The sequence below is a fragment of the Microtus oregoni genome, unplaced genomic scaffold, assembly GCF_018167655.1.
Source record: "Microtus oregoni isolate MIOR12 unplaced genomic scaffold, Mior012 000016F_ref0000370, whole genome shotgun sequence".
In the NCBI taxonomy this organism is placed as follows: Eukaryota; Metazoa; Chordata; class Mammalia; order Rodentia; family Cricetidae; genus Microtus; species Microtus oregoni.
In genome coordinates this window covers 13,587,196-13,613,799 of record NW_024543075.1, presented here as the reverse complement: position 1 = coordinate 13,613,799, position 26,604 = coordinate 13,587,196, and the positions used below count along the sequence as shown (strand labels likewise).

Sequence of the window (26,604 nt, the reverse complement as noted above, 5' to 3'; positions counted from 1 at the left end):
GCCACCACCGCCCAACATTTCCTTAGGTCATCTTATTTATTTATTTATTATGTTTACAATATTTTATCTGTGTGTATGCCTGCAGGCCAGAAGAGGGCACCAGACCCCATTACAGATGGTTGTGAGCCACCATGTGGTTGCTGGGAATTGAACTCAGGACCTTTGGAAGAGCAGGCAATGTTCTTAACCTCTGAGCCATCTCTTCCAGTCCTTAAAGCTTCTTCTTCTGCCTTCCAAATTATCAGTACGTACATTCCATCCTGGACTTCCTGTCTTAAGCTGCCTGGAGGGAAAAAGATCTTACCCATCACTGATTAGACTCTATTCATAAGGGATTAAGGGAGAATACTTAGCTAGACACCCTGCACCTCTGAACCAACTTTCCTTTGAGAGAGTTCACAAGTAACTAGATAATCTTACGCAAGCAGATAATGCTTTGCAATCAACGTGCTCCTATGGCCACAATACCTCCTAATAAAGGATGACCAAAATGGGATGGTCTTTTTAAGTTGGTCTAGGATATCTTTAGCAGTTTTAGCTGCATCAAAATCCAAATTTGTCTTATTAAATGTATCAAATCTAAGGACTCATTAGCATTATGTCAAAATTTTCTCAGATAAGCTCCAACCATTTTCTAACCAGTTACATCTCCATAGTGAACTCAAGTGTTACAAACATTATCAGGTCAATAATATAATTCCACATACCGCACCAAACAGTCAGGCAACCACTGAGCTTCATTCTCCTCCTGTGAAAAAACACAAATATGCCTTCGACTCCATATTAAAACAGCATCGGGTCCTTTCCAATCTAGTGCAAAGGTCTTTCCATTTTGCTTTAGCGAAGGTTGCTCTGGTGCCACCATGCCAAAATCTGTCTTCATGGTGGCATCCACATTCAAGAAATTTAGAGTAAAAAGGGCATGATTTAAGGCATTATGTGGTGACTGAGGGTATAACTCCCCCTTTTTATCTTTTGAAGTTGTGTTTTCAAGGAGCCATGGGCATGCTCCCTCCACAATTTGTTGTCCTTGAGGATTATAAGGAATGCCTATTTTATATTCACTATTCCACTGGGAACAAAATTGTTGAAATGCTTTACTAATATATCCAGATCCATTATCTACTTTTATAATTTTAGGAATTCCCATACATGAAAAACATTTTAAGCAATGAGTTATCGCGTGCTTAGTGGCTTCTTCAGTTTGTGCAATGGCCATTAAGAAACCTGAATGTGTATCTGTTACCACATGCACATATCTTAGTTTGCCAAATTCTGCAATATGAGAAACATCCATTTGCCATAAATGATTAGGAAGCAGACCTCAAGAATTTACTCCAGAATGAGGCACAGGTAAATATTATGGGCATCCATCACATTGCTTAACAATCTGACGAGCAATTTCTCTTGTTAAACCAAATTGTTTTCTTAAACTTTTACCATTTTGATGATGTAAAGCATGTGATCGCTGAGCAAGCTCAAGTTGAGATAAAGCAATCAATTGAGTAAATTTTTCAGCTAAAACATTCTGTTCAGGCAATGGACGAGGAATATGCCCTAATATGACCCACGAAGCATGGCAATTTTCTTTGATGGATGGCATTTTGAATTTTCTGGAATAGTATTCTATCCTGACTATTACTAGTTCCAATGCAGGGGACAATCTCAATGACCTGAAGAACTCTAAAAATGTAATGACTGTCAGTATGTAAATTAAATTCATTCTCTGCAAAAAGCTGAAATACCATAGCAACAGCTCATAGCTCAACTATTTGAGCTGAGGCCAGATCTGTTTGTACTACATATACTTTATCATCACCAACACATGCTATTTTTCCATTAGAAGAACCATCTGTAAAAATTAACATAGCAAGCATCCTTTAAGGAATCTTCCATTACAGTTTTAAGAAAAATAAAGGAATGTGTTTGTGCAAACTGCAGTAATCGATCAGCTAGAAAGTATTTATCAATTTGATCTAAAAATTGAACAAACGCAATTGCCCAAGAATCATTATTTTGAAATAACAACCAACCTGTTGCTTAGGATAAGGAACATTGATCACATTAGATCACCTAGATTCTGGCTTTTCTGTACCAAACAAGCTACTGCTTCAAAATAAGGGTTTAATACCTTAGCTAGTGAAACAGGAAGATGTAGCCATAAAAGAGGACCACTTTGCCGTGATGCTGCCATAGGAGTAAGTCTTAGGCAAAGTATATGCTTGCCAAGGTTGGTCATAATTAATATTATGTACTTGCTGATTCTGTATTGCAGTTTGAAAATGGTGGCAGCTGCACCACACCACCAGTTTGGGGAAGGGAGCAGGAAGTTTGAACTATTTACAGACTCTAATACTTGTCTGCACTTGTTGCTGCTGCACCCGGTTCTCCTGGCTTTCAAAATATACCCAAGTAAATTTACAGATAGCTGACTACTATTTCCTATCTACAAATTTTATTTACAATTTTTACTCCCGAGATAAACTCCCCATACTTCCATGTTTACTATTTATCGAGTGCTCACTTTTCACTTCTACCCCTGCAGTGTCTTTATTCCTCTGCCATGTCTATCACATGACCTTCCTAATCCAAGCCCCACATCCAAAGTGCCACCTGCCTCCGGGCGACATCCGCCATGCTTAGAGGGAAACATGAAGATTAAGAAAGAGACAGAGACAACTGATAGAGCTGGGAGGACAGCCAGAAAATACTGAGATTTGCTTCGTGTTTATTTCTCATAGGCTTTATGTAGAAGGAGAGGGAAGACAAAAGGCTTCTTTATCAAGTACAAAGAACAAAGTAGTTACCTTATTAATACCCAAAACATCAAATAACCACAGCCTAGGTCAAAACATCCTGTTAGTAGCCACACCTTAGGTCAAACCTCCTGTCATAGAACCTTGAAGGAGCAAGAATCGGTCTGAATTCTCTAACCTAGGGGATCCACTTCTGTGGACTCCCACAGAGGACACCAGCTGACACTTTTGCAAGTTGATTTCTGCTGATTGTTTGTAAACATTTGATTTGATGTTATCTGTCTGCTGTTGCTATTTGTTCTATTACTTAGAAACCTTACCCAGCCTGTATTCTGCTTTGTCCAAGACTCTCTTGTGGCACAAATAATAAAAACCCAGAGGCAGATATTGGGGTTGAAGCTGAAGATTAGAAGAGCAAAGCAGTCAACCATTAAAGAGACCTTTTACCTCTACCAATGCTCAGACCAAAGGGGCAGTCCTTGTTCTGCCAAACCTCAGACTCCACACTCCACTGAGCTCCTGTCACTTCCCCTTATATTCCTCTCTCTGCTCAGCCATATCGCTCTTGTCTCCACCTCCCTAGTGCTGAGATTCAAGGCATATTATCCCAAGTGTTGAGATCACCTTTGTGTGAGCTCTATTTCTCTTTTAGACAAATTCAATCTCACCCACAGTGGCCTTGAACTAACAGAGGTCCTTCCTCCTCTCTCTCTCTCTTTCTCTCTCTCTCTCTGTCTCTCTCTCTCTCTCTGGATTTTCTAGACAGGGTTTCTCTGTAGCTTTGGAGCCTATCCTAGAACTAGGCTCTAGATCCGCCCGCCTCTGCCTCCTGAGTGCTGGGATTAAAGGCGTGCACCACAAACCACCCAGCTGCCTCTGTCTCTTGAGTCCTGGGATTATGGGGTGTATGACAACTCCCTGGCCTATATGGCTAACTAGTTTGGCTGCTTCGCTCTCTGATCTATGGGTTGAACCCCAATATCTGTGTCTGGGTTTTTATTATTTGTGCTATACTTTCTCACTCTGGAATTCTAGCTGACTGTTTTTTTTTTTTTTTTTTTTTTTTTGGTTTTTCGAGACAGGGTTTCTCTGTGGCTTTGGAGCCTGTCCTGGAACTAGCTCTTGTAGACCAGGCTGGTCTCGAACTCACAGAGATCCGCCTACCTCTGCCTCCCGAGTGCTGGGATTAAAGGCGTGCGCCACCATCGCCCGGCTCTAGCTGACTGTTTTAAGGCTCTTTCTGGTAGGTACTTGTAAGCGACCTGATCGGATGACATTACCTTTCATTTTCTTTCTCAGTTGGGGTACGCCAGTGTCCCTATTGGATATTGTGGATGTCCTGTTATTGTTTTGGCCTCTAACTCTTTGCCTGTGACTCAGCGTTTATTCTTTTATTTTTTGCTTGCAATCTACTTAATAACTCACTCATTCAAAGCTAAAAGTACAACTATAGATTATTCTCTGAACTGTATGAAACAACCGCCTACTGCCAATAGTCTGTTTGATAACCTGGCCCTCCACACAGTTACCAGTGGGACAGTGGGACAGAGTTAAGATAATGGGAGACTTCATTATATTCTCAGTATGGTTTGCAGTTTAAAAGTGTGCATGTTTATTTCTGCAGTTTCTCCATTTAGTATTTTCAGACCGCAGATCACGAGAGTTTGAAAAACAAAACTGCAGATAAAGGAAGAGTGAGGTCATTGAGAATGGGTTTTAGGGGAGATGAATGGACCCAAGGATATTCAGTGGTCTCGGGTGAAATATATCTGTGCTCCAAGTCACACCAGTCTTATCCTGCAGTTAATCTTCCTTATTTGATAAAGTCTTGGGGGGTTTTGAGGCACTCACCCCTCTCTAGAGGAACTAACCTTAATCAGATAAGGCAGCCTCTCTGACCTTCTGGAGAAAGGAACCAGATGGGGCAGGGAAATCAGTTATTGGGAAATGTTTCCAAAAATAAACCAGTTAATTTAGTTTAATTATTTGTAACTTTAAAAAATTCAAGAAATGGTCCTTAAATGTTATATTGAATGTGTTACCTAAAACCTATTTCTAGCCTTTTATATGCACATTAAGAAGTTCCAACAGAGGCTGCAGAGACGACTCAGCAGTTAAAAGCACTTACTGCTCCTGCAGAGGACCAGGGTTCTGTTCCCAGGGTCCAGCTACCAGTAACTTCAAGGCATCTGACTCCCTCTTCTGGCTGACATGGGGTCCTATAAGCACATGGTGCAGATAAACTCATGCAGGCTTGCACATCTATGCATAAATAAAACTAAATACAATTTTTGGAGAATAAGTTGTAACATTAAAATTTTTATCAAGTATTCTTAGCAAAAGAGTAGAAACTAATGTAACTGACAAAAAACCCATTTTTGCTAAGATTTATTCTCAAAGAAATAAACAGTATTAAAGAAACCCCACACTTCCATCCTGCCCTCATAGTAACTCCAGAGCTGATTTGTACACTTTCGGTCCATGTCTTTAGACATGTAGCGTGTCTGTGCTTTAAGGTACACATAAATGTTGTCATGCTGAACTTACAGTTTTGCAAATTATATTTTTCCTCAGTATTTTTAAATTGTATCAGTGTTGATATATAGGTTCCTGGTTTGCCTTGATGCTTATGAAATCTTGTATTGAATCAATATACCACAAAAATTTAGCCATTCCTTCATTAATATTTAATTGACTTTTTAATTTTTTACTTTTGCTGACTTCACTGCATCCTTTGTATGTGTGTGTGTGTTTGTGCCTATGACTAAAGTAGAATAATTGTGTCTTACTATAAATATGGCATCTTAGTCTGCTCATAATGCTATAACAGAGTACCAGAGAGAGGGGTAATTTAGAAAGATCAGACATTTATCCTTTTATAGTTCTGAAGTCTGATCAGTCCCAAAGCAACACTTCAACAGATTAGATTGCCTGTGGCCTTCCTTGCTGGGAACAGCTGTGACCTCCCTTGACTGACTGACTCAGAAGGCAAGTGAGTGGAATATTCTTTAAAGCCACTTTTGTAAGGGTAGTACGGCTTAGATATAAAATGCCCCACAGGCTTACGTGTTTGAACACTTGGTCTTCACCTGGTGATGCTGCTTTGAGAAGTTGTAGATCCTTTAGGAGTTGGAGACCAGTTGAAAGAAGTAGGTCTCTAGGGGTGGCCTGGAAACACGTAGCCTTGCCTGCTTCCTGGTCCATCAAAATGTAAGCAAAGTTCCATGTTTCTATCACTATACCCTCAAGCCACTCCCACTAGCACATCTTTGCTGCTATCATGGAACGATATCTCCAGACAGTGAGCCAAACAAAATAAATACTTTCTATTGCTTCATGACAGGAATTTGGTAACAATGATGAGAAAAGTAACCAATACAAATAGATTTGATTCCATTTATAAGAGGGGAGTCTTTTGGCCTCATTTCCTCTAAGGGACCCCACACCTTAATACCACCATATAGCCATTAAGTTTTAATTCATTTGCATTTTAATAAGGCCTTTTTTTTCCAAGACAGGCTTTGTTTCTTTGTGTAACATCCTTAGGTGTCCTGGAGCCTGCTGGGTATTCCAGGCTGGCCTCGAACTCACAGATATCCATCTGCCTCTGCCTCCCTAGTGCTGGGATTAAAGGCCACATTTTAATAAGTTTTAATACTTGTATTTGGAAAGTGCTCACTTAAGAAAACTGGGTGAAGGGTAGTGAAAAAGAACTTTTCACAACTCGTTTGTAAGGCATTCCAGACAAAGCTTTGTAAAAGAGAAAGGAACATTGCCCTTGATTGAGGAAAGGGAAAGATAAAATTCTCAGTAGCATAACAAGTTTTTTTTAAAGGAGAACAAAACAGCCGGGCGGTGGTGGCACAGGCCTTTAAACCCAGCACTCTGGAGGCAGAGGCAAGCGAATCTCTGTAAGTTCAAGGCCAGCCTGGGCTACAAGAGCTAGTTCCAGGACAGGCTCCAAAGCTACAGAGAAACCCTCTCTCGAAAAATCAAAAAAAAAAAAAAACCTAAAAAAAAAAAAAAAGAAGAGGAGGAGGAGGAAGAGGAGGAGGAGGAGGAGGAGGAGGAGGAGGAGGAGGAGGAGGAAGAAGAAGAAGAAGAAGAAGAAGAAGAAGAAGAAGAAGAAGAAGAAGAAGAAATAATATAATAATATATGGGTAAGAATGCTTCCAGTTGTTGAGACCAGCTGACCTATTGAACGTGCCTGAAAGGGAGTGAGAATTGAGAGAAGATGAGATAAGACACAGAAGATAAGAGTCACTGCTGCAGCCAGGAGTTTATTTCTCCTTGTCCTTTTACACCCAAAGCAAAAGGGGCGGGCAAAAGACTTCCTTACCACAAAACAAGGAACAAATAATTGTAGTTACTTCCTTAATTCTCAAAACATCTTGTACTTGTGCCCTTAGTCAAACATCTTGTTACCTGGCCTTGAGAAACCAAACTTCTAGTGTCCACACCTTAGGCCAAATTTTGAGGTTGGCAAGCTAGAACCCTCCAACCTTGAGTCAAGATGGAAATAGAGTCACTGTGTTCTCCCAAATCCAGTATTGTGAAATAAATGCTTGCAAGGGATCTCGGCTAGATAATGAGGTCATAACATCAGGAGAGATTGGAGGATAAAGTATATTTGTTGATAGGTTTGAACATCTGATGACATACCAGAACAAGTGTAGCACCATATTTTATCAGGAGAGCCGGGCACAGATATTGAGGCTGTGGTCAGAGTACTGAGTGCCATCTCAGAGCAGATGCACAATAACTTCGTGTGAAAATATGAGAAGAGGTCATGACCAGAATGTCACTCGAGCTGGACTCTGGACTGAAATTTCCTAAGTTTTTGGTAGGCGTTGGGCAGAAAGAATATTTGTGACGTAGACCCATTAAATACATAAGGACAGTTGTCCAGTAGGGCAGGAACAAGGGTCAAGGGTAGAAAGGGTCAGCTTTCCTGAGTCTGAGGGGAAAGGGTCTCCCTTCTTTGTCCTGCCCCCCAAAAGATGGCGCTGTAACATTCTCAAGTTTTAGTATGAATTTCAGGCCCTTCCTCCTTTCTCTAGGAAGGGGGACTGTGAAAGAACAGTTTCATGAGGAAGGCAAATTACCCTGCATCTAGGAAAGGAGGGAAGTGGCTTCAGCATCAGGAAAAGCAGACTTTGCTCACACGCGCTTTCCTCATCCTCAAGTGTTGGATACAGGTGCACTTCTGGGTCTGTCGGAAGAGCCAGATGGCAGGCAGGGCAGAAAAACAACAGCTAGAGGGATTTATAGCAAAATGCAAGAAGGTGTATTGAGATTTCTCCTTTTGTCTAACTTAGTCTATGCAGATCAACAGGACTTCTGCAATGTGTTCTCCGCCTTTTCTGAGCTGTCAGTGCGCTTGGACGGGAAGCATTCTAGGAACATTTAGAACAACACTTCATTATGCTAAAGCATAGTGGAAAGGGGGTTCTAACTAACACAAAAATGTAACAAGAATAATAACGGATTTACCAGGACCATCTACAGCCAGGCATTTTTGGCTTTTCAGCACCTTGAGTGAAGCATATGTGCCAGCGTAGTGAAAGTTTATAGACCTTTCCTCAAAATGTTTAAAACGCATAAAATAAAAAATACAGCATTATAAAGGAAATCAATTATAATGAAACAGTTATAAAATGTCTTCATGTGATTGAGCAGTGTGTGCTTTTTAAATACAGCCTAGCGGTCGTTCTTATTAGAAGGTAATTTTGCGTAGTAATGAACAAAAATATATTTCAAGATATTGGCACTAAATCAGTGTGATATGAAAATGTCTGTGATTTCTTTGGGCTGAGTCACATATACTGCTAGTATTCCCAAAATGTGTTGCCTCATTCATAATTTTTTAAATGCTGTATTTTTGTTAGAAGTTAATGAAATAAAGATGTCATTCCCCACCTCTATCCAGGTTCATGGACTTGATCCTTCTAGCCATAGTACTTCAGAGCTCTCTGGTCAGTTGAGTAGAAACAGATTGGACTGGAGCTAAGGAAAGATTTGGAAAGACATAAATAACCATTATTCCATTCAAGTAACAATTGCTGCTCTGTGCAAAGAAAAAAAAATGTGATGATGTGGTACAATGGGTTATAGCTGCGAAAAATCATTTTGATGGAGTGGATACCAAAATTGCAATGACTGTGGTCAATGCCAAAGCATAGGGGCATTAGAAAAATCAACAGTGAAATCCTGGTTGAACAGTTCAAGGCAAGAGGAGGACAAATTTCCTTTCCTTTATTATCAACTACCAAGAGGCGTAAGTGAGTAATCTCTCTTGATGGTCTGGCTAGAAATGGATTCCATTCGCAGCATTGAGTCTTGGTACTTTATGGGGAGCATCTTCAGTAACCTGCCCCATACCATTTTGAACTTTTTAAAAGTTCATTTGCCTCTGTTATCTCCTCTAAATCTGAAGTAATTGTTATGGGTTGAACTGGCATGTGCTCTGTTAGCAATATTGAGACTAAGGGGCTCACAATTGTGTCAGCAGGAAAAATAGGTATCATCGTAAGACCCACTGACTTCTTAAGTTTCTCAGCAGTGGGCTTTCTTTTAAAGATCAACTCAGGTACAAAGGTGATATATTGACTAAGAGACAGAAAGAATTCTGTAGTGGGCTTAGTGAAGTAAATAACCTCCCCTAGAAATGAGAAATGTAGCCCAGTGTAGTGCAGGGTTTGAAATGGATAGGCAAGTTTCACAGGCAGTTTATGGAGGTAGTTGGCTCATTCTTTCATTCTTTGGACTATATATCGAGGGCACAATCCAAGACTCCATCACCAGCACTGAGCAAAATTGCCCCTGTATTTATTTCTCTCGCACTTTCATATTTCTGCTTCTCCCCATCTTTTCTTCTTGCCTTGAGCCAGCTGCTACCACTTGCCTCCCGTCAGCAGCGTTCCTTCCCGGCTGGAGACCCTTTGTACTTCTCATTTCCTTTTCTTTTCACTTCCTGTCTATCTCATCAAGAGATATCTGTTTTGGTTAGGGTTTTTATTGCTGTGAAGAGACACCATGACCATGGCAACTCTTATAAGAAAAATATTTAATTGGGGTGATTCGCTTACAGTTTCAGAGGTTCCATCCATTATCGTCATGATGGGGAGCAGGCAGACATGGTGCTGGAGGAGTAGCCGAGACTACCACATCTTGCAGGCAACAGGAAGCAGACTGAGGCACTGGGTGGTATCCTGAGCATAGGAAACAGAAAACCTCAAAGCCCATCCCCACAGTGACACACTTCCTCCAACAAGGCCACACCTTCTAATAGTGCCACCCTCTATGAGATTACGGGGGCCCAATTACATTCAAAGTACCACAGCAAGCAATGGCAGCTAACAGTTGGTACCCTTACCACCATCTCTAATAGCACTGCCACCACACTGCTATATTCTACGTAGTTGTAATAGAAGTAGTCATGAATATTTATTGAGCTCCTACTAAATGATAACACAGTGATAAACCTTTTCCATAGATTGTTTTATTAATCCTCACAAGACTCCATGAAATTATCTGCATTTTACAGGCATAGAAAGTAAGATTCTAAGAGATTTTAACTGAGACATTAAAAAACATCACTTGTACTCCTCTGTCTTACTCACCCTTCCATTGCTGTGCAGAGACACCATGACCAAGACCACTCTTAGAAAAGAAGGCATTTAATTCGGGGGTTGCTTGTAGTTTCAGAGGCTTAGTCCATTGTTTGTCGTCATGGCAGGGTACACAGTGGCAGGCAGGCACACAGGCAGGCAGATAGGAAGGTAGGTGTGGTGTTGGATAAGTATCCGAGAGTTACTTCCTGATCTGCAAGCAGAAAGAAGAAGCCTGGGCTTGACATAGATTTTTGAAACCCCAAGTGGCACACTTATTCCAACAAGGCCATATCTTCTAATCTTGCAATCAGTTCCACTTCCTGGTGACTAAGCATGCAAACATATGAGCCTATGAGAAACATTCTGATTCAAAGCACCACACCCTCCAAAAAACAATGAAATCACTTGCCAAAATTACATATCTATTACATGTTCGGTGTTAGGATTTAAGCCTAGTTCCTTTGTACTCCAAAGCCTCTTTCCTTAGCCCTTATAACTGCATTGTCTCCCCATCTTAACAGTGGTCAGTCATAGACAACAGAAGTATTGTATTCCTATCCAAGAAGTTAGTGAAATGATAAATGCGCTTAGAGAATTAGTTTCGTCTAAAAACCTGTTTCCTTGGCGGTTAAAATTTATCTAGGCCCAGAGAGATGGTTCAGTATTAAGAACCGGTATTGGAAGCCTGGTGTAGTGGCACACACCTTTCATCCCAGGTGGTAGAGGTAGGGGGATCTCTATGAGTTTTGAGGCCAGCCTGATCTGCATAGAGTTCCAGGACAGCTGGAGCTATACATAGAGACCCTGGGGAGGGGAAGGGAGGAAGAGAGATAGACAGACAGACAGACAGACAGAGAGCTGTTTGGCTTTTTCAGGCTCACAGCTGCCTGTAACTCCAGCTCCAGGGGATCAGATGCCTCTGTCCTTTGTGGGCACTGGCCCTTGTGTACGCATACCTACACACAAACCACACACATCCACAGAGTTAAAAATAAAAATAAATCTTTACTTTTTAAAGATTTTATTTATTTTATTTTATGTGTATGCATGCTCTATCCGCATGTATTCCTTTATGACAGAAGTGGACTGGAGACATGGCTCAGCGGTTGAGAGCACTGGCTGCTCTTCTAGAAGTCCTGCGTTTAATTCGCAGCAACTACATGTTAGCTCGCAACCATCTGTAGTGGGTTCTGATACCCTCTTTTGTCATAAAAATAATCATTAATTAGAGAACTTATTTAGAGTAGCTCATTACTGGATAAAGGAGATAGCATACAGTAGTCAACTAATTGGTGTTTAAAGGACAGTGAGTTTTCAAATGTACTAAATTAAGCTCTCTTATTTTGGAATATAGCTGTGGGATATAAAACTAAGTGATGGGACTGGAGCGGTGATGGCCCATTGTTTGAGAGTGCTTGTGGTTCTTGCAGAGCACCCAGTGTGATTCCCAGCACCTATATCACGTGGCTCATAACCATCTAAGTCTCCCGATCCAGGGGCCCCAGTGCCCTCTTTGACTTGCACCGGCACAGACGTGGTATAAATAAACTCACACAGATAGAAACACACATACATATAAGTAAATCTTAAGAGTGCATGATAAAGTTACTCCCCAAGAAACTAATGTTCAAATTGCTTCCTTCTCTGTGTATGTCCCTTCTTCAATCGGGGCTATTCCTAAAGCTAAGAAGAAACTTCCCGGCTTGCTTGTCTTCTTGGAAAAGCCCTCCTCGTGCCCTAAAATCTTCGCAGCCAGAAGCTCTGCTCGGTGTAACGAATCATGCATTGTCCTTCGCACCTCTACAGACACTTACTGATGAGGAAATGATGATGAAAGAGACAGGTCAGTAAACTTCCCAGCTTCATCCTGCCACCCCTCTGGTGGAGCTCAGCCTACAGTGTGAAGCCAGACAGAACTGCCTGGAAGATGACGTTGATCTGTTGATCTGCGTTGTCGTTGCTCTGGGGCTTAAAGGGAATTTGTTTTGTTTATCTTTGAGATGAGATCTTGCTGTGTTGCCTGTGCTGCTGTCAAGGGCTCTAGTAATCTTGTCTCTGCCTCAAAATAAGCTGGATTTAGAGTCATGAGAATGAAGTGTTTCATATAATTTTTTGATAAAAGGTAGTACACAGTAATATAAAAACAGCAACAGAGTAAAAGGCTAGGTTACAACTTAAGGCTTCCCCATCTCTGTTCCCTGATTTTCTAGTTCTTTCTAGAAGCTGCTTCCTTTCAGTCTCTTATTTAGCCTTGGAGCGAGGACATGATGCTAACCATCCCACAGTGCACAGGGCAAGCATCTCCACAATGAGGGCTTGCCTGCCCTCCCTACTCCAGAGCATTCTTAGTACTGAGGAAGAGAAACCTTCCTGTGTGTGGCCATGCAGCTACTAAAAGGTCCACGTTAGATGGGATGTGCTGGTGGAGTAGGGAGACAATAGATGCCTGGCATGGTGGTGTGTGCCTTTAATCCCAGCATCCCAAAGTCAGAAACTAGCAGATCTTTGTGAGTTTAAGACCAGCCTGGTCTCATAGGGAGTTTCGGACCAACGAAAACTACAGTGAAATTCTGTCTCAAAAAATGTAATAATAAGAGTAAGAGGAGGAGAAGGAAAGCAGAGAGGAGGTTGAATGTGTGTCTTGTGGTTGCCCTGTGTAATAGAATAAAGTGATAGGGAGAGCTACTGGGCGGAGATGGACAGAAGACTCAAGAGACCTTTCCAGAAGGAGTAGATGAGTTTACATCAGTTTCCTTAGGGGAGATGAACTAAAACTCCAGGATAGGAGAATAAGGCATTCGCTTTTCATTTTATACCTTCCATATTGTTTATATTTTTTTTGCTCCAAAGGGGATTAGGGAACTGCTTTTTTCTGTATTTAAAGAAGGAAGTTGTAGTTTCTATTTTGTTTCTTTTGTTTTTTTTTAAATATTTATTTATTTATTATGTATACAATATTCTTTCTGTGTGTATGCCTGAAGGCCAGAAGAGGGCACCAGACCTCATTACAGATGGTTGTGAGCCACCATGTGGTTTCTGGGAATTGAACTCAGAACCTTTGAAAGAGTAGGCAATGCTCTTAACCTCTGAGCCATCTCTCCAGCCCTGTAGTTTCTATTTTGAAAGACTAAAATAGTCATGTGTATTTTAATTTATTGGTTAAAAAGTAGACGTTTATCAAAAACTGTTAGTGAACTATTTCTTTCTTAAAGATATCCATCTTATCTACTTAGCATAGCCCTAACAGCAATTCTTTTTCCTTCACAGTTAAAAAATTTGCACAGGAACAAATTGCTCCTTTGGTTTCAACTATGGATGAAAATTCAAAAATGGATAAGTCGGTGATACAAGGATTATTCCAACAAGGGGTATATGTTTCATAATTCTCATTCCAAACTTTTTATTTGAATTTTTTCATATGATATATTTTTATCATATTCTTTTCCCTCCCCCTACCAGATCTTCCCCCGGCTCCCTACCCACCCAACTTCATGTTCTTTCCCTCTCAAAAAATAAAATAAAAGACAAAAATTACCCATACAAAACCAAAAACACACAAATAACATGGACTACATTTTGTGTTGGCCAACTACTTTTAAATACATTCAAAAATAAATGCAGACTTTTTAATTGAGAGGTTATAATGAACAAAGTGAATTCCTCACTCCTAGACAAAATTATCTGTGTTTCTTTTCAGTTAAGGTCTTAGTTGATTTTAGACAGTTAAAGATTTTTAACTGAAATGATAGTTTAAATTGTAAATGCTTTTAAAGAAGTCCACTAGCATCTGGTGGAGTAGAGATGTGGGACACTCCTAACTCAGCATCCTACAGTGCACAGGGCAGCTGCAACAAAGAACTAGCTAGTTCCTTCAAACAGTACACATTATAGACCATATGCGTGGCTTCTTGTGTGTGTGGCAGTCTTAAAGCAGAGCAATGTTAAATCTTAAACTTGATATCTGAGTTCCGCATTAACCAGATTTCCAGCTCTGTAATTCATATAGCCCTTCTGTGAGAGTATGGCATATAAAATAGATTAAAGTAGAATTAATCTAGCTGTGAGTAGAGTGTTATCAGTGTGGGAACTCCATGAAAGAGCATCTTAAAAGTCACCATTCTGAGCCGGGAAGTGGTGGCAAATGCTTTTAATCCCAGCACTCAGGAGGCAGAGGCAGGTAGATCTCTCTAAATTAAAGTCCAGCCTGGTCTACAGAGCAAGTTCCAGGACAGCCAGAGCTGTTACACAGAGAAAGTCTGTCTCGAAAAAACAAAACAATCACCATACTCATTCCCGGTGTCTCCCTTCTCTAGGTGCTAATGAATTTTTTTTTTTTAATATTAAGGATGTGCCAGAACTAGTCACTGCTACTCAGCACCACCCTCCGTGTCTTGTCTGTCACCTTATTGAAAAGTGGCTTTTGGCCATAATTTTTTTTTAGCTTTATGATTTCATTTCTTCTTGTTTTAATGGGAGCAGCTTTTGATGATTTTCCTAACTTTCTGTTATCAATGAAACACTTAGAAAACTGGAATCCTATGTGGAGACACAGTGGTTACACACACAGAACCCTAGTGTGTAAGGCAAAGAGCCCATGAGGTTATCTTCCAGCTCAGTTCTGCCGTCACTGACAGCCTCCATCTCCACCCCCAGCTTCTGTGGGAGGTCCTTTGGTGGTGTCACAGCTTGAAAATGGCTCTCCTGCCCTAGTAATTCTTATCTATATTCATGGCCACGTGCGCTCACTGTCCCACCTCCGTAAACGGCTCTTACTGTAGCTCACCTGCCTCCTAACTCTGTAGTCCAGTGTTAGTTACCGGTCACATATTTCCAGTTAAAGAGGACTGGTGACTTTTACAGAGAAGCAGTAGTGCTAACAGTTGCTCACGAGGGGGAATCTCTTTCAATTCTCTCATACCGCACTTTTCATCCTTTGTGGTTCTGTCTTCATGTCAGCTACAGCATCAGCCTAATTAACATAAAACACACAGCCTAATGACACATATAGCCGTAGCCCTAACTTAGCCGTGCTGTTCTAAGAGAACCAAGAGAGAAATGGAACATCGCCCCCCTCAGCTACCAGATGTGGATCTTGAGCCACCTGTATGTGTCATCGTGTTCCTTTCCTAAAATAAGGACAATTAAACCTAGAGCAGCACTAAGGACATTCCATGTCCCAGACTTAGACATTAAAATCAAATGGCCACCTATTGGGAAGCCGCAAAAAAACTAGTGTTTTTAATAAACTATTATTATAGTAAAATAGCTATGTCAAATTAAAATATCCATAAAATTTTAAAATTCAGAATATATGTGATGGGCTGTGGATGTAGCTTGGGAGGTGATGAAATGCTTGCCTAGCATAAGGGGTCCCAGGTAATTTATGTGTTTACAATTTATTTTTGAATTTTTACTTGTAAGAAGTTTCCCAGTATGAACAACATTCCTGGCCTGTCTCATCTTTCTCCTCTGTCATTGCTTTAGCTGATGGGCATTGGAATTGATGAAAAATATGGAGGAACAGAAGCTTCCTTTTTCTGCACTGTCATAGTGATAGAGGAGCTAGCCAAAGTGGATGCATCCGTGGCTCTCATGTGTGACATCCAGAACACAATAGTTAACAACCTGCTCGGAAAGCTCGGTACAGAAGAACAGAAGGCTACCTACTTTCCTAAACTGGCAAGAGAAAAAGTGAGTTGAAATGACTTGCTGAAATGGACTGAGTCTACGTTTACAATATTTTGGGGAGAAAAGTAACTGCAGTATTGACTTTAATTATCCAAGACCACAATGCAGCACCATCCATCAACCAAGCAATGCTCGATAAATTGCTGTTACCAGAGAAATACATTCTACCTCTCATTTGTCATGTGGAAATTTAGGAAATAATCATCAGATGATTCCTTTCAGCCAGGCATGGCAGTGCATGTTTGTAATTCTAGTACTCAGAGGCTGGGGTTTGAGACCAGACCAGGCTGGGATGGAGCGTGAGATCCTGTGTCAGAAGACATCAATACTTCTCTATGAATTCATTTCCCAGTCTCTTTGTTGAGATCACTTTTGTCTTGGTTAGGATTTCTATTGCTGCCATGAAACACCATGACCAAAATGCAAGCTGGGGAGGAAAGGGTTTATATGGCATCCACTTCAGAACTGCTGTTCATCACTGAAGGAAGTCAGGACAGGAGCTCAGACAAGGCAGGATCCTGGACACTGAAGCTGATGCAGAGGCCATGGAGGGGTGCAGCTTACTGACTTGGCTCCCCTGGTTGCTCAGCCTGCTTTCTTATAGAAACCTAGAACCACCAGCCCGGGAATGGGAAGGACCCACCTAGTATGGACTGGGTCCTCCGCCACTGATCACTAATTGAGAAAATGCCTTACAGCTGGATTTCATGGAGGCATTTTCTCAACTGAGGCTCCTTCCTTCCTCTCTGATGACTCTAGCTTGTGTCAAGTTGACACACAAAACCAGCCAGTACCACTTTCTACTAGAATTGAATAAAGTTAAGCATGTGTTATTTTGTTGTTTTTTTTTTTTCTGGCTTCAAAATTGCATTGATCTTCCTGCATCATCTTCCTGAGTTCTGAGATGGCCATGGTTCTAAGTGTGCCATGGGAAGTCTTAATGAAGACAGACTAGGAAGTGCTCCACAGCAATGTATCCCTAAATCCTTACTTTACCTTAGATAAATAGTAAGGTGCTTTTGAAAAAATAATAATTACAATTCTATTTTGATAAATATAGACTTTTTAAATACAGGGTCTTTCTTGTAACCTTGGCAGGTCTGGAACTTATAGACCAGGCTGACCTCAAACTCACAGAGATCTGCCTGCCTTTGCATTCTGAGTGTTGTGATTAAAGGCGTGCACCACCATGTCCAGCCTAAATATAGATTTTTTTTGAAAAGTAACTAAAGGTTTGACTTACAAATGTCCATTTTTAAAGCTGGGCATTGGCAGTACACAGCTCTAATCCCAGCACTTAGGAGGCAGAAGCAGGTGGATCTCTGAGTTCAAGTCCAGCCTGGTCTACAATATGAGATCCTAGGACAGCCAGGGCAACACAGAGAAACCCTGTCTTGAAAGAGAAAACAAGCCACGATGTCTATTTTCTCCTATGACTTGTTATGCAAAGAATAAATGCAATTAATTTTTCCCTCTCACATGTATAGCTAGGGAGCTTTTGCCTTTCTGAAGCTGGAGCTGGTAGTGACCCTTTTTCTTTGAAAACAAGAGCTGAGAAAAATGGAAATAACTACATCATCAATGGGTCAAAGATGTGGATTAGCAATGCTGAACATGCAGAGCTCTTCCTGGTTTTCGCAAATGCAGACCCTGCCTCTGTAAGTGTACAGAAAAATGTCTTTCCTCCCTCTTCTCACCTTTTCTCTTTTTTCTTTTCCTTCTTCCGGTCCCTCTTTAGGATTCGACTTTATTTCCTTGTTCTGTAAAGTTGAATTGACCATTTTTTTCACTCTTAAATCTAAAATAGCCATTGTTGACAAACTTATGAATTACATAGAATAGCACTCTTACTTATTCCTAATATCCTAGTCTTTAACTGAGTAGAACTTCAGTTTTCCTGTGTAATAATGAAGGACTTAAGTACTTGTAAAATACACTTACTTTGAAGAATATTGAAGAATGTTACTTTAAGAATATTTTATTCAGGGGGCTGGAGAGATGGCTCAGCGGTTAAGAGCATTGCCTGCTCTTCCAAAGGTCCTGAGTTCAATTCCTAGCAACCACATGGTGGCTGACAACCATCTGTAATGAGGTCTGGACAGAATATTGTATGCATAATAAATAAATAAATATTTAAAAAAAGAATATTTTATTCAGATGGAAGAAAATCATACAGCAAAATGGTAAATTTGTTTTATTTTGTCTTCTGATTTGTTTAAGAATATTGAATTTAAAACATGGTAGTCTCATGATGACATACTTATTATAAAAATAATTTTTAACACCTATGTGGTTTCTGGAAAAGTACAAATAGTAGTAAGGTTCCTCTATGGGTAGCCTTGGCTGTCCTAGAACTTGATATACAGACCAGGCTGGCCTCCAACTCACATAGGGAGGTCTGCCTGCCTCAGCTTCCCAAGTGCTGAGGTGCGCTTAAAGGGTGCACCACCACGTCTGGCAGAAGGTTCTTGATTTAGTAACTAATGTCCCCCGATTATTCTGGTTTTGTACACACATATTACAATTCAGAGTCCTTCAGTCTTTATTACTAAGGTCCATGTTAGCTTTCTTTCCTTTTTGTACCTGTGTGTACTTGTGTAGATGTGGGTACAACTGTGAGGGAACCAGACGTCAACCTCCGACACTGTTTCTCAGGAGCTGGCCATGTCTTAAAGATTGATTTTTCAAATGAATTTTTAGCTAAGTGTATATGTGTTTTTCTGTGTAGGGGTATGTACACATGGGTACGGGTGCCCATGGAGCCCAGAAGATATCAGATCCACTGCAGCTGGAGTTATAGGTGGTTGTGAGTCACCCGTGTAGTGCGGGGAACCAAACTTGAGTTCTCTGCGAGAGCAGTATGTGCTCTTAGTTACTGAATCCTCTCTCCACTTCTCCCACCCAGCTCTTTTTTGAAGCATTAGCACCTAGGCCTCACTGATAGAGCTTGGCTGACTGGCCAGCAAGCCCCAGGGAGTCACCTGCCTCTGCCTCCGTAGCATGGGTGTTGCAGGCGCATGCCACCATGCTCAGCTCTTTACATAGGTACTTTGGATCAAGCCTACATCCTCTTGTTGGCCCAGCAGCACTTTACCAGCTGAGCCATCTCTCCAGCCCTGTAACTTTCATTGTACTTTGATCTCTTTTGTGTTTGTTTTAAGTTATAATTTAGTTTTTATTTTTTTTTTACGTGTATGAGTGTTTTGCCAGTGTGTAAGTTTGTGAACCACATGCATATCTGATGCTCATGAAAGCCAGAAGAGGGAACCGGATCCCATGAAACTAGAGTTGCAGACAGTTGGGAGCTACAATGTGGGTTCTGGAAGCCAAACAAAAGTCCAAGTATAATCACAGTTAAAATCTTTCCAGGGATACAAAGGCATCACCTGCTTCTTAGTAGACAGAGACACAGAAGGTTTCCATGTAGGAAAAAAGGAAAACAAGATGGGCATCAGAGCTTCTTCCACCTGCCAGTTAACATTTGAAAACGTCAAGGTAGGTATTCCAGAATATTCTAGAATGTTCAGTAAAAGACTGATGAGAAATAAGCCTTCTATAGGACTATAGGAAGTATACAAGAGAAATGTCAAAACAGCAAGTGGTGTAAGCGTGTGTGCACAGGAGAGTCCTTGGTGGAACTGGCTAGCAGTTAAGCCCCCCCGACCAAGGGCATTTTTCACAAGAGTCGAGACCCAGAGTGGAAACTTTTCTGTCCAGCCTCTCACCTAGAAATCAAATGCCAGAAGTTAACCTCACATATTGTCCTTACAACGTACACACTTCTGAAACATTTACACTTTTTACTCTTGGCACTTGTGAACCACTGCTTGGAGGAGGAATTCTGAGGTCGGTACACCGGTGGCCACAAGATGGGGATGTTGCTCAGTGTGAGTGGAATGCAGGAAGGCAGCAATCGAAAAAATATCTCCAGGATGCTGAAGCTGAGCTAGAGCATACCTTGGGCAGGGTGGGGCGTCACAGATGTGCATGGAGGTGCTGAGACATCTTTACAGATGTCTTTGGGCCTCGCTCCTTCTTTCTTCTACTTTCCCTTACCTTTCTCCATTCCTCCCTCCTCTCACTCCTAACTAAAGCGAAGTATTTTCTATTGTTCCTATATTATATTAAGGATATTTTTGCTTTATGTGTATATGAATGCTGTTTTGTGGGTTCACACACAGAGAGGGAGGGAGAGAGGAAGGGAGGGAAGTAGGGAGAGAGAGAGAGAGAGAGAGAGAGAGAGAGAGAGAGAGAGAGAGTCTGGTCCTAGGAGGCCAGAAGAGAGTGTAGGAACTGGAATTATAGACAAATCTTTTGAACCACTGGCCCATCTCTCCATTTCTAGTATTAATTTTTTATATTATGAAGAAATACTATAGTTTGTTGTCTTCCTTTTTCCTCCTACTGAGCAGGAGACTGCACACTCACACATGTGCACTCACAGAAACACACACACATACCTCAGCAGACTTTTCTGAAAATGAATTGTCTCAGCAGAACAGTTTCTTACTCTTGCCTTTGGGAATACTTCACATTTTTTGAAGTTTCTAATAAATTATCTCACAGTATTAACATACAAATAGGAATTGAAGGTGAATTGTTATCCATTTATGTTATTGACCAACTATATGAGATTACCTTTTTCTAAATTCATTCATTCACTAAGTAGATTGTGCTTTGGCTCAGGAGTTTGCAAGAGTGAGCAACACAGACTTGAGGAAAATAGTGAGGAGACAAGAAGTCAGCTGGCACTCAAACTGGACTTTGGGCAGTATTTTTTCTTAATTGTGTTAGATTTTTGTTTCTTTTCTGTGTGTAAGTGTTTTTCCTGGGTACACATATGTGTACCACATGGGTGCCTGGTGCCTTCAGAATGTCAGGTCCCCTGAAACTGGAGATGTGGATGGTTGTGAACCATCATGTTGAGTGCTAGGAGTTGAACTCAGGTCCTTTGGAAAATCAAGCACTCCCAACCGCTGAGCCATCTGTGCCGCTTCTCTCACTGACGCTTACTCAATACTGTGATAGAGTATTACCACACAAACAGGGGATAGACATACATTCGCGTATGTGTATTTTCATGTTATGTATATTTGGAATCAAAACAAATTGTGTAAATCTATATTTAAAAGTAAGTATACATTTGTATTTTCAGGTTCCAGAAACCAATGTTTTGGGAAAAGTTGGACATGGTTATAAGTATGCCATAGGAAGTCTTAATGAAGGTAGAATAGGAATTGCTGCACAGGTAAGTCACATCTTAGCTCTTGCTCATTTCGAGCCAATTAAAGCTTTAAAAAAAATGCAATAAGAGCAGTATCTGGAAGCTCGTGAACACAAGGTGGCACCCTGCCCATGCATGAGGAAAAGGAATGGGTTCAGATGATTTCTCTCAAATTGTACTTTGGCAAATTATATAAGGTGTCCAGAAGAACAAACAGTGGCTTAGTGATAGCTGTTTTCTACTTTGAAACCATCACAGTATTATCTATTACCTAGACCAGTAACTTCCAAGTATATTACACCATAAATATGGCATTTTTCAGTTAACTTTTCAAAACCTGAAATTGATTCTTTTAGAAATTTTTAAAATTAAAAACAATCATTTTATTATATAAAGATATATAGTCTGTTATGTGAGGTTTCATACATATACATGCACACATGTATATATAAACCTAGTCACAACCCTTAATGTATATTATATCATATCATACACACTCACACACACATATAATTATCTCCACCCCTTCGTCCTATCAGATTCAGGATTCATGACCGCAAGTTTTTTTAGTGATCCATTTCCAGGGCCATCTATGTGAGCATTGGGTGGGGGCTATGCACTGGAGCCTACTGGAGTTGTCGGTGCGGTGCATACACAACTGAAGGCAATGACTCACCCCCACCAAAACCCGGCAGTAGCTGGTTGTTCAACAGCGAGAGTTGGGGCCCCCTAAGTCCTTCCTGAACTCAGTAATAGTCAGACAAGTATTAGTTTTTAATCAGTCACTAAGATTACTAACTTACAGCTTTTAGATTTTGATATAAATTACATCTGTTGAAATAGTTGAATGTTGAATTATTATTCCTCCACATTTTCCTGCTGTTCTTAACTTCATTAACAAACTGGTTCTTTGTTTTTTTTTTTTTGGTGGGGGGAGTTGCTGAGGATTAAATCCAGGACCCCAAACATACTAACAGTCTGCTTTACCTCTAAACTATACCCTAACCTAACAAACTATTCTTAGATCAAGATTGAACTTTGGTTTCTAACAAAGCTAGAAAGCATACTGGCATACCTGTGCTTTTGAAGGTTTTCTTGTTATAAAACTTCATCAGAAACAGCATTAGCTCCCCATGGTTCCTAGACATACACATAAGATAGAAGTTCTGGCCGTGAAGTCTATAGCATGAGCTTCACTTCAATTACCCTACAATCTCTTTATAACCCAGTGAAATGCTAAGAGCAGGTGCATAATGTGTCTCAGTGGGGCTTGCAGAGGACAAGGTATATGTACAGTGAACTGGAGTCCCTGTCCTCAAAACTCTATAGTTGCAGAGAATTTATTTCTTTACTTTTTTTTTAAGATTTATTTATTTATTATGTATACAACATTCCTGCAATGTATGTTTGTAAGCCAGAAGAGGGCTCCAGATCTCATTATAGATGGTTGTGAGCTACCATGTGGTTGCTGGGAATTGAACTCAGGACCTCTGGAAGAGCAGTCAGTGCTCTTAACCTCTGAGCCATCTCTCCAGCCCCCATTTCTTTACTTTTTAAGATGGAAACATTTTGCCCAGATAGAAATGCATGTTTTCACTCGCAGTTGATAAATTTCAGTGGGTAAGCCAGTGATGTTGGCACAAGGTAAGTCAGACATGTTGGCACATGCCTGCCACCCCAGGTCTCTCAAGGCTTGAGGCAGAAGGGTTGAGAACTTGAGGATACAGATGGCAAGTTCAAGGCCAGCCTGGATACATAGCAAACCTATCTAAAAAAAAACAAAATCAGGGGCTGCTCCTCTGGAGAACCAAGGTTTGATTCCCAGCACACACGTGAAGGCTCACAACCAGCTGTAACTCCAGTCCCCGGGGATCCAGTGCTCTGTTCTGCCTCTGAAGGTCCTACAAGCACATGTTGTGCAGACAAAGTGTCCATACACATTAAAAATGATGAAAAATATTTTAAAATTGAAATCAATCTTCCCATCCGTAGAGACGTGCGGAAGGTGACATCATCTGTAACCACAAAAATCTTGCTGCCTTGTTTTAATTTGGGATTTGTGGAGGCATTGGCCTTTTAATTTTAGATATGATCTTCTGTTCTCCAAAGAATACTAAATAAAAGCTAAAAGAAAATGTGAATGAACACTAATGAAATATTGATGTTTGTGAGCATTCCCCCCGCCAAGCTTAAACTATTGATTTTTTTCTTTTTTTTAAAAAACCTACATAGTTTGACATAATTAGATAGTGATTTACTAGCTCCCTAATGTTGAAGTTTAAAAACCATTTTTAAGCTTGGCTCGTTCAATAGATATGGAAATTGGTTAGCAATGAGACAGTTCAGCTAAAATTGTTGCCTTATCCTGACTTGTTCTTTGAGTGTGTAAATTAATGTTTTTACCAGATTCTTTCATGAGTTGTCTGAATGGAGCTTTTTAAAATCCTGATATTTTGGCACACTCCTTCATCCCCCCTTTTTCCCACTCAGTGGTAGAGTGCTTGTCCATACCCTGGGTTTTCCCTCTCTGGACTTAAAGAAAAACAAAAACCAAGAAGAGAAGTGTCATTCCGCATTTGGCTTTGAGGACCAGAGAAACAGTCTGCCGTCTAGAGTATCGGGTCAGTCCTGGTCTTAGCTCTGAGAGCTCACCTTCTGCCTAGTAGAGAGGATTTTGGAACAGTATCCTGGTTATATCAACATAGCTGTAGCAAAGATTTGCCTCTGTGCTAGAATTAAATACACTCACTCCTCCATTTATGAAATCAGTCCATCCTGTCTGCAGATGGTCAGATGAAATGGGTAAAGGTATACAAGGAATACCCAACACATCCCACTCTGCATTCCCCTTCTTCCCTTCCCCAGTGATTCCGTCTCCCTTGAAAGGAATTGCAACTTGGGTAACTAAAAGCATAAACTTGTAACCAAATACATTTTGATCTTTTTTTTTTTTTCTGTCTCTCTTTTTAACAGATGCTAGGACTGGCCCAAGGATGTTTTGACTACACCATTCCATACATTAAAGAAAGGATTCAGTTTGGCAAACGAGTATTTGATTTTCAGGTGTATATAACTAAACTCCTTCTGTTTTCTTGGGCTTGCCCTCTTCCTGTGTTGAAAGCCATGGAGGAGTCCCCCAAGGATGTTTACTTGGGAAAGAAATAGGTCTCATGGCATACAGCTGTGGTCACCTTAATCTTTTCCACCAGCAGAACCATAGACCTTGGGGCAGCTGCTATATGTTTGGGATGCCGTGGTGGGCAGTGGAAAGCTGTCTCCTCACCACCTCAAAAGTCCACCATCTCTTGAGTTCACGCCCTGGCTCTTCCGCATACAGGCTCAAATGACTTTATCTGAAATGCCTGGCACTAGAAAGGTTTTAGGCTTTTAGAGTTTGGGACATTTTTGTGGACATGGTAAGATACCCTGGGGATGTGAGGCAAATCTAAACATTTATATTCCATATACACCTTGTATGTAGCTTTGAGGTAATTTTATACAATGCTTTTAATAGTTTTATATATGAAACGAAATATCATGGGTTGAACTTTCTACTTGTGGCACCATCTAGATACTCAGAAGGTTTTAGATTCTGAAGCATTTTGGATTTCTGATTTTTGGATTAGGACTGCTTGCCCTGAACTGGCTATAGCGCCTACAACCACCCCCATCCTACTGGGACACATAGAAGATGGGTTCCCAAAGCTGTGTAGCTGCTGTGATATTTTGTCATGGCTTCTAGTCTAATTTCCATTTCAGTGTAGCATACTGTCTCAAGATAGAGATTGAGATAGGTTCCAGGTGGCAGCAAGAAGGGCCAACAGTGAGACAGGTTAAAGGGGGTTTTTGATTTTCCCTGTTAGCTGGGAGTCAGTGCTGCTGCTGCTTCTTCTTCTTCTTCTTCTTCTTCTTCTCCTTCTCCTCCTCCTCCTCCTCCTCCTCCTCCTCCTCCTCCTCCTCCTCCTCCTCCTCCTCCTTCTGTTTTTCAAGACAGGATTTCTCTGTAGCTTTTGGAGCCTGTCCTGGAACTAGCTCTTGTAGACCAGGCTGGCCTCGAACCCACAAAGATCCGCCTGCCTCTGCCTCCTGAGAGCTGGGATTAAAGGCGTGCGCCACCACTGCCCAGCTCAGCGTTTCTTTGTATATACTAGGGATTAGGTAAACTGCTGCATTTAACAGTGGAAGCATTTTTAAAAACCATTGGAGTCTATGATTTTTTTTAAGGCAGGGATTTGATGTTATAAATTTGATAGCTGGGGCAGTGGTGGCACGTGTCTTTAATCCCAGCACTTGTGGGGCAGAGGCAAGCAGATGTTCAAGGATAGCCTGGTCTGCAGAGTTAGTTCCAGGTTATCTAAGGACACAGAGAAACCCTGTCTCAGGAAAAAAAAAAAAGAAAGAAAAAGAGAAAAGAAATTTGATCATGCTAGGCATGGTGGTACATGCCTTTAATCCCAGCCCTCGGGAGGCAGAACACACAGATCTCTGTGAGTCTGGTCTATGCAGTTCCAGGATAGCCAGGGCTATGTAGAGAGACCCTGTCTCAAAGGGGGGGGGGTGTTGATCATTAACTATATAAGCTTTGGTGAGAGTTAGTAGGGTAATATCTGACTATCTTCTCACCAAAATGACTTGTTTTTCATCTGGATGTGTGTAAGCAAAGACTGCTTGTTTGTTTCCCGGCCGCTCAGACCTGAGTAGTGACACAGAAACTATATTAATTATAACAGTGTTTGGCCAATAGTTTAAGCATATTTTTAGCTAACTCTTAATCTTAAATTAACCCATTTCTACTAATCCCTGTATTGCCACGAGACTGTGGCCTTCAGGTTCTGGCTGGCGACTGGCATCTTTCTCCTTTGGCACCTACACGGCGTCTCCCTGACTCTGCCTGCTTTCTCTCTATATCTCTGTTCAGATTTCCCACATGACTTTACTAAGCCATTGGCCGAAACAGCTTCTCTAATAACCAATGATAATTAAACATATTGAGAGCATACAGAGGGGCATCCCCCATCAGATGTGTCACTGGCATCCTTGTCGTCTCTCGGCTCCAGAGCTTGAAGGATCACCCTAGGCAGTTCACCTCTAAGTCTCTCGGTTGACTCTTCAGCATAGATTCGAGTATGTCTTCCATGCAATGCCTTGTGTTTACTGTGCACTCAGGGGACCTATATCTAGCGATTAGAAGATTTTTGGGGGGGGGGGATGGTTTTCAAGGCAGAAGGCATACCTCTGTTACCTTTCTGCCTCCCATGGTACCTCATATGGTTATTGAGTAAACACTATGGTGACTTGCTTAATCAACCCAAAGGTGTTTTGC

At 41.1% G+C, this 26,604-nt stretch overlaps 1 protein-coding gene across 1 annotated transcript in view; it reads left to right on the top strand.

The window, feature by feature from the left end:
• Acadsb (acyl-CoA dehydrogenase short/branched chain) overlaps positions 1-26,604 on the top strand; it is a 42,663-nt gene that overhangs the window by 7,973 nt on the left and 8,086 nt on the right. Inside the window, exons 2-8 of the mRNA XM_041666470.1 lie at positions 12,053-12,212; positions 13,637-13,737; positions 15,854-16,060; positions 17,545-17,715; positions 19,427-19,552; positions 21,213-21,305; positions 24,255-24,344. Coding sequence (XP_041522404.1) covers positions 12,053-12,212; positions 13,637-13,737; positions 15,854-16,060; positions 17,545-17,715; positions 19,427-19,552; positions 21,213-21,305; positions 24,255-24,344 — 948 coding nt within the window. The remainder of the gene's footprint in view (positions 1-12,052; positions 12,213-13,636; positions 13,738-15,853; positions 16,061-17,544; positions 17,716-19,426; positions 19,553-21,212; positions 21,306-24,254; positions 24,345-26,604) is intronic.